This window comes from Drosophila serrata, unplaced genomic scaffold (assembly GCF_035046125.1).
Source record: "Drosophila serrata isolate PLE 108 unplaced genomic scaffold, ASM3504612v1 contig_184, whole genome shotgun sequence".
NCBI classification, from domain to species: Eukaryota; Metazoa; Arthropoda; class Insecta; order Diptera; family Drosophilidae; genus Drosophila; species Drosophila serrata.
In genome coordinates, this window is record NW_028257082.1 from 9,955,198 (window position 1) to 9,964,021 (window position 8,824).

An 8,824-nucleotide genomic window follows, 5' to 3' on the forward strand; every position below is an offset into this window, starting at 1 on the left:
ATCGCTCCCCGGCTTCCGTATTATGTATGCACATTTATGGGACGTTGAGGGTCGATGAGGGCAGCCATTGTGAGGCAGCCAACCGCAGCAGCAATAACAGGGCCATAAAGTAAACATTTTCCCTTTTTTTATGCTCTAGAATTTCTGTGGCAAATATTTAGCAGCTGACACTCGTTGTGAGTGGCAGTTGAGAAGCTTGGTCTGCTCCGGAGGCTTTCGCTGCTTTGGCTGCTCCACGTATAATGCAATTTTCAGCCACCCCAACAAATTAAATTCAAATTGTGGACGGATGCAAATTTAATGAAACGCCAACGGCAAAGACGGCAGCAACATTGGCAAAAGCCAGGCAAAACTCAAACTCAAAACCCAAGCGAAGGCAAAGCCAGCAAAACCGAAAGCCGAAACCGGAAACCAAAACCGAACAACATGGGACAGGCGCAATAACCAAAATTAAAGCCGCACTAATGAGCAGAGACAATCCCAAAAGAGTGGCGCAAATGTGCCAACGACCAGGCGGCTGCCTGTCTATGGATGTGGATGTGGAATGTGGATTTGGCCACTGGAGAGGGAATGCATACATGCAGATGCAGAGATGCCCATACCCATGCCAATGCCAACGCAGCTGTAGCTACATGTGTTGGCCAAGTGATTTTGGCCAAAGTTAAAGTGGTTTTTCAGCTGCGACAAAATTGCGCAGGAAGTCACGTATCCACTTCGCCTGATGTAAAATGACGTATTCCGCATAGAAGTGCTTTAATCATGAGCTAGTTACTATGTTAGTCACTATTATCTAATTTTTTCGGCCTCCGGTTGGTCACCTGGGCCACGGGGATGAAGCCGGTGTCGCCCAGGCAGCGAAGGGTCACGTAACCCGTTGGATGCACTGTCAGCCAGGTAATGGAGCTATGGTTTAGATGGAGACGCTTCCAGGCAACCGGTGGCAGTTGGAGAGCCCTCAGGATCAGGTATCGGATCACATTCGAATGGCCCACAATTAGTAAATAGGAATCGTGCTTCTGCTCCGGAGTGGCTCGGAAGAAGTACTGCTGGAAGGCGGCATCGATCCGGGGACCATCACGTTGGTAGGCCAAATTCTCGCGGTGACCATTGCTGTACAGAGTATCCGCCGGATAGGGGATTCCCTCGCGCAGCAGCGAGTCGTGCTTCATCTTATTCGTATCGATCTCTAGCTCTTTGAGGATGATCGTTGCTGTTTCCTCAGCCCGCGTCATCGTGGAGGTTACTATTTGGTCCCAGGACATGCCCATTTCTCGCAGTCTCTTGCCCGTTCTCTGGGCCTGCAGGCGTCCCCGTTCCGTGAGGTGGCTGCCGTGCACGGTCTTGAAGTATTCGCCGTGCCGCACCAGGATGATGTGACGCAGGGCGGAGGGCTCATTTTTTTTAAAGCTACTGTCTAACTGCTCCAGCGTGGGCTTTCGGCGATCCCAATGGTGCAGCCAGGATCCATTGCCCACCAGGCTCAAGGCCTCATCTCGATCCTGAAGTGTAGCCATTTCTCCTTCGAGCAGACGAATGGCCAGGTAGGTGACCAGGGAGCCGCAGCTCATGGCTATCAGCGAATGCCTAAGGACTTTCAATCTCATTGAAACAATGTGAAGCCAGTATTAATGCCAATTGATTTATTTCCCCAAAAAAGCAATGATTTATACAGTGGATTTTAGTAAAATATTTATTCTAGAAAAGGCTACTTGGATTTTTTATTATTACTGCTAAATAGAGAGTATTAAGATTTCCCTTTCATCACTCATTAATAAGCTGTCCAAGAATTGGACAATTATTGGTTAAGCTCCATTGCAATGGCAATCAACTTCGACTCCTTTGGGCCCGGCGGTGAGTCTTGTTGCACTTTTCAAAGTTTATTCAGATTCGGACTCAAGTTCCCTTCCTTGATTAGCATTCGGGGCGTGGCAAAAGAGTTTGGGGAAGTGGACGCTTGAAAGGTTCTGGCCGGGGAACTTTTGTGTCAAAGTTATTTTACCCTCGGCAGGGTACTCGAGGACAACTTTCTGAGCGGCAAACTTTGCGCCCTCCACAATCAGCCGGCAAAAAGCCGAATAAGTTAGCAAGGTGATGCCATGGAAAACGAACTGTGAATTCACTCAACCAAAGGACGAGGACTAGCAAGAGGACGAGGACGAGGACAAGGAGTTCGAGTACAAGTAATGTTTGCCTTTAAATCGCCACGGTATTTAATTCTTGCCAGTCAGCCAGCCAGCCAGTCAGCCAGAAAAGGGCAAGTCGGCGGCCTATCGCTGGTTAAATAACTTTGGCCCAAGTTTTTGCTTCATTTAATTTCAACGCCAACGGCAAAAATGCAAAGGATATCCACAAGTGGCTGGCTGACCATGCTCCCTTCTGCCGCCTGGTCTGTTGGCCGTCAGATTTGGCCTAATGAAGTTGACTGAAACTTTTGACATGCCACCAAGCCACCGGAGGGATGTGCGGACTGCCAAGGTTCAGAAGTAGCGGCAAGTCCAACCCCATCGATTGGCGGCCGCCTGGAATTGAAATTAAGCGAGTTTCCCTGAACGAGAACGAACTAATGCCGATTTATCGGCCCTTAAAAGTCCCCAAAGAGGCTTTGGGGGACACACTCCTGCCCTGTTGTCAGGTTTGTCCTTGTCCGCTGGCACACATTCAGCTGCTGCTCCCTGAGAGGGCCTATTCGCAATAAGCCACTTGACGTTGCCATAAAGCAGATCTCGCATTGTGTGGCCTAGAATACGAAGGGAAGGATTACTCTTGCAAGGTGTCTGAATAAATGAGTGTGTATTAGGTATGTAGGTGTGAAAGGCAGCAGGAAATGAATGCCGGAGAAAGTCAATTCAATGTTGTAATTCATATCCTGACAACTTGTTCGGCGCTCCATTGAAATATTTCCTGCCTGCGGTCTTAGTTTGTAAATTTATTGTGCTGAATTTAATATCTGAAAATGGGATTAATCATTACAGCCTTTACATTTATTTATGTTGAGTTGGGAAAAGTGAATCTTCTGGTTCAATTTAAAATATTATAATTACGACTGAAGTAAAAAAGACCAAATTGTACTTAACTTTGGTTATTTATTTAATATTCATAGTTTGTTTAAATGAAATCAGTTTGTTGACAGAACAGTTAAGTGTACCCTTAAATATTTATAATTGCAATATTTGACCCGTTTTGCTTTTCCAATTAAACTGAATTAATTAATATCCTTCCGTTGCATATGGAAAATAATTTGCTGTTTGTATTCCACAAAGGTCTGCCTACATACAAATATATGTACGTTCTGCTCTGTGTATTTTCGGTAGTTTATGTTTTCAATTTCATCCACATTAAGACGAGATGAGGAACGAGAAAAGCTATTAACTTGATAATCCCAGACCATCTGTAACTGGCAAAGGGAACTGGGGCAGCTGACACCATTTCCTTCTTGAATTTGCAAACAAATTTACACGAATTTGATTATTATTATGATGGCAATTTGCAAAAATGTCATCCTTCAAGCAAAAGGACCGAGCAAGCGGAAATTTCTCATTGCACAAAGTGGCACACCAGCAGCTTCCATACAGGGTGACCACTCGTCCGAGATTGAGGAGCCAGTGCCACCCAGTTTTGCCTGGGAACACCCAGAGGCAAATAGTGCTGGCAAATTGTATTTTATTATGAGAATATATTGATTCACTACTTTGAAACTCTAATTTTTTTAACAGATTTAGTTATAAAGTACATAGGTAGTTCGAAACCAAACTGGCTTACTTTTAAAATAATAAAGGAACCCTCAAATATCATAATATCCTTCAATTGGTTCTCTTCAATTTTGTTATCCGTCTTTTGTTAATACTATCCTTTTTTGTGCAGCTCTTTTATAATAAAGGTATCCTTTTGAAATAGGTTCTTGGGCAGCACTATTCGAGGTAGTCCTTGGCCGCAATTGTCCCGTGCAACGTAGAGTGGTCTCGCACAATTCCCTTACATTCAGAGCTGCTCCTTATCGCGGTCACCCATAATTATGGTGTTCGTCTTGGCCGGGACAGGAACAGGCACTGGGAAGCATCTTCTTGCCCTGCTGCCATCTTTTCCCGCAACCCCCCTCCCGGGGCTGCCCGCAACGCATCCTGCAGCAGGATGTTCAATTTTCGCTCGTCTTTTATGTTGCTTTGCCATTTTGATTTCCTTATTTGGATTGCCGCGCTGCCTTCTGTCTCTCTCTCTTTTTTGCATTACTTTAAGTGGCCGCGACCCAGTGCCACGCCCACTGGCAGCCCAACCCCTGGCAGATCCTTGACTAGCTGGGCAAATTATCTTGTGGCGAAATCAAAAGTTTTCCGCTCTCGGGGCTGCTGTGGAAATCGTGTCAAGGGCACAAAACGCTCGCAGCCGGATCCGAGAAATTATTGCGGAAACGGATAGCAAAGCCGCAAACATTGTTTAACTTTCATTGCCGCTGCTTTTGTTTGTGCTTGTGCTTCAGCTTCAGCTTCAGCTTCAGCTTCAGCTTCAGTTTGTTCTCGAATAAAAATACTTGGCCGAGTATAATAAAGCAACAACAGAAACACAAATACGAATAGGGATTGCCAATGAAAGGCAAGTTTCCAACTGTGGTTCGACCTTGTGCGAGTGGTACGAGTGTGCCGAAAGGATAAGCACTTTTGGGGGGTCCTCAAACTTTTCAGCGAGCAAATAAATATTTAATTTTTCAATTTTCAAGTTTTGGTTCCCGCTTCGCACAACGCAAGTGCATTCTGAAACATTTTGTGCCTTTGCTGGGATTGAATTAAATTGGATTACTGGGAAATTAAACAATAAACTAAAGTGATTGCTATTGCTTTGTGTGCTCATAATCCTTCGAGCTGCTTTCGTTATTTAGTTTACTTGTTTTTTTAAGAGAAATATTAAATTACATACTTATATTTGGTTTTTCTGCAAAGCTTTCCTTAAGCTTGAAGAATTGTTTTTTTAAATTTGTATTTTAATGGCTTTCGCAGGATCATAAATCGCAGGAGGCGCATACACAATTGGAAATGGAAACTGCAGTTGCACTGGCGATATAACGGTGTTTAGGATGCGGAAGTAGCAGGGTTGCCCAGTGCAGGGTTGTCCCTGGCTAGACTCCACGCACACTCACACATGGGCCACACTTAATAGCTCATACGCCATGTAGGTCCTTTGTTGACTGCCTCGTTTGTTTACGGTTTAGTGGATTAATGTTTGAGAGGAGGGAAATAAAAACGTGGAAAATGAAAATAAGAAAACTGAAACACGAAACGAAAGCTAAATAAAAGTCAGCATAGCTCAGGGGGGAGGAGAATGGGAATAAAAATAAAGTACAGTGTGTATGTACGAGCTACCGATCCCGGCATCTGGGCAATTTGTTGTATTCTTTTGAAGTTAAACAAATCTGCATAAGGTAGGGCCAAAAGCCGTTACAATTTATGGCTCAAGCCAAGGGCTATGTCCGTATCCGGGTCGAAACCAGGACGCAGCCATCGCCCTATCCCCCATTTACTTATTTACAATGTGCTCCTCTCACCATATACATTTTATATTTGCGTTTTGTCTCAAGCTGAAGCTGAAGCTGTGCTTCCTCTGTGCACTTGCAATTGGGCTCTCTGGTTGTTCACTTTTAATTTCCCTTTTTGGCTGCCTAATGGCAATCAAATTACATTGCGCTTTAAAACTAATTGCGTTCATTGCACTCCGGAGCTGGTGCCTTTGATATTGGACCCACAATTTTCAATTAAAAAGCACTACTGGCAACATTTTTTGATTAGCCCATAACGAAGAAACTTGCTCATTTCATCATCAGCATTTTTGGCTTTCTACAGAAACTTTTGTGCAATTAAATTTTTGGGGAGCACTCGGCAAAGCACTCGAAAGAAATAAATATGACTGAAATGAGGCAAAGTTCTGCTGAATGGAACCGAAAATTCTATCCCATTATGTTGGGCCATAAAATTCTAATACACGAGAATATTCAGAGTCTGTGTGTGTTGCGACATTGTCCAGCAGATCAAGGGCTTTGTGCCTCAGCTGCAGTTTCGCATTACAACAATCGGTCTGGAAAGTGCAATAAATATTCATATTTAACAATAATAATTCATATATACTGCCGCCTAAATCAAACTAACAATGGGCGAATGGGCGAACAAAAAAAAATGCACGCACACGTTTATGTTCTGGCAATTGAACAATTCTTTGGGGGCGAACCCTGCATATGTGAAATATATATACTATATAGAATATAGTGCGGCATTGACTGGGAGTTTAGGGAGTAATGGGGAATAAAAGGTAGATTCGACTGAGCTTCAGTTATGAATATAATATTGGATATTACTATAAAAATATATGATTGATATTTAATTATTTTCCAAAGTAAATTTGTACTATTTATTATTGGATTATTGGTTTATCCTTTTTTTATATCAAATTGAATTAATATTTATATTTCCAAAACATTATTTGCCTAGTAAAAAATCAATGTACTTTGACTCTTTTAAATACCTCTTAATAATGGTTCTGCCCGAAAGTCGTGGTAACTTTTTAAGCTGAACATACACTCAGTTCACACACACAATCCGCACAGCCACAGCAGCGGCAACAGTAAAGTTACAATGCATTTGAATAAGTATGTTCGACCAAGTTCCAAAGTACAGACAGTTAAGCAATGTAATCCTTGTAACCAGGACTTGTGCCTTGTGTGTGGGTGTGGCTGCAAGAGTGCTAGAGTGTTTTATCCTCGATTGAAACATGTCGATTGTAGGTCTTATGCATGACTGCCTTGGCATCGATTTTAGTGTTTAGTTTGGCGATTGAAAGCTTAGTTTTTGGAGAATAATTTACAAAATACATTTTGCTTAATTTATGACTTTAAGGAATCTACATTTATTCGCGATACATGGCCATAAGTCACTTTCAGATGACAGGACGCCGCAGGAAAAAGAAGACTTTGATTTGTTTCATTTAAATATTTATTAACAATCTAATAGTCAAAGTTTTGCAAAAGACTAGCTAAATATGATTTTATATATGGAAAACCATTTAGAATTGTAATTTGGCTTTCCAAAAATCCATTTTAATTACCAGTCTTAGATTTCCCAATCTTTTGAATGGCAAGGAAAGCGAAAATGCACTCGGGCCGGGATGTAATTACATTTAACTGCAATTAAAAGTCACAAAAGTTCGGCTTAGTCAGTTTAAAATATGGGAATCCAGTCCGCGCCGCCATGAGACGACGACGACAACTCTCAGGTCACCTTCCCGCTTCACACTCAGTTGGCTCCTGGCTCTGGGCCATGCCAAGTCAACCAACCAACCAACCGACCAACCAAGCAGCCAAGCAGCCGGAGTTGTGCAATGTCAGCTCCGCCATTTAGCCTTGTCACATTATTTTGCTTATCCCCACAGTCCTAAACTGTGGCAGGACTTCTCCTGCATCCTCCATCCTCCATCCTCTTTGGATCCTTGGTACTTGGCCTCCTAACTGCTGAATGTCTCTGGCGCTCTTTCTACTCCATCTGATTCCGGCGCTTAGCTCCCGTTTTTGGCCCTAATTGTTGGTGTAATCGCTGCTCTGCTGACGGCGGCTTGGTGGTGAACATCCGCCTTTCATTCATTCATGGTTATCCATTTCCCCTGCCGCTTTGAGTTTGGATTTTCTCACGCTCGTCCGCCGGCAGCGTCATCAACGGCGGCCCGAAAATGCGAGTATCTCCAAGAGGCTTGGAGTCATCAGCATTATCAGCCACTATATATATATATATACTTTATATATATATTTATATGGTGGGGTGAGCCTTGGCAAATACACAGAAAAAAGCTGATATTTTTATATCTCTGCAGGGTACTAAAATTTCAGTCAGAAGCTTGCAACGCAGCTACCCTATAAATCACATATATTCTTGATCAGCATTGAAAGCTGAGTCGATTATGTTAGGTTTGAAAGAAAAATATTCTAAAAAGAGGTTGCATCGGAAAAATTGTCAAAATTTTACAAAATATTTAATTCTTAAAAATTTTTGAAACTTATATGCAGTTTTGTTAACCTTGCAAAAACCAGCACAGAACGGGTTTCCGAATTGAATTTTATGCATCTTTGGCTGATTTATGGTATATGAAAAACTTTGATTTACCAAAAAAAAATCTTTTAATAATATCGATTTAATGTCAATCAAAATCTTCCATTCTTTTTCGAATATTAAATATAAATGCAAGCAGGTGGCCACATGGCGTATGAGTGATATTACTCATACGCCATGTGGTGCGCTGAAAAAACATTTATCTTTTAAGCTTTAATTGAACATGGTAAAGTTAGGAAATTGATAAGTAAATATTAATTTAAATTTGTTACTCATCGCCATATGACTCACTGGCAGGACATTCACAAGGGCCACCCTAGCACAAACATTATTTAGTTTTCGGTGCATCCTCGCTCAGTTCAGTTGAGTTAAGCTAAGTTGGCCTGTGTGTAGAACATGCCAGCCGTGTGATAGTTGAGCTGGGCTTTACGGATGACTTCCGTCCGTGGCCATGTCCGCTTCTTTTTTTGGCCTCCTCTTCAGCTCTAGTTCTCCTATTTTAGCTCTAGCTCTCTCCGCCCTGCAGCGGATGTTCAATTTCCCTTTCTACCCCAGGCTTACATGAATTCCTTTAAATTATTTATTCCAGCAGCCGGCCTACAAAGTATTTTAGCTAAATAGCTCAGCGCCATCCATCTCCGTTACTCGATGGGTATACACGAGTATATTGGTATATATAGTAGCACTGCTCTGGCTTTGTTTCATTTGCATTCGCAACGTATGCAGGAGCAGTTGATAGCCTCAAT

At 42.5% G+C, this 8,824-nt stretch overlaps 1 protein-coding gene across 1 annotated transcript; it reads right to left on the reverse strand.

Moving 5' to 3' along the window:
- Positions 1–731: 731 nt before the first annotated feature.
- Positions 732–1,725, reverse strand: Pgam5-2 (Phosphoglycerate mutase 5-2). Its single transcript, XM_020947168.2, has one exon. It carries the CDS (start codon positions 1,602–1,604, stop codon positions 777–779), a length of 828 nt encoding a protein of 275 aa, XP_020802827.2. The 5' UTR covers positions 1,605–1,725; the 3' UTR covers positions 732–776.
- Positions 1,726–8,824: the final 7,099 nt, after the last annotated feature.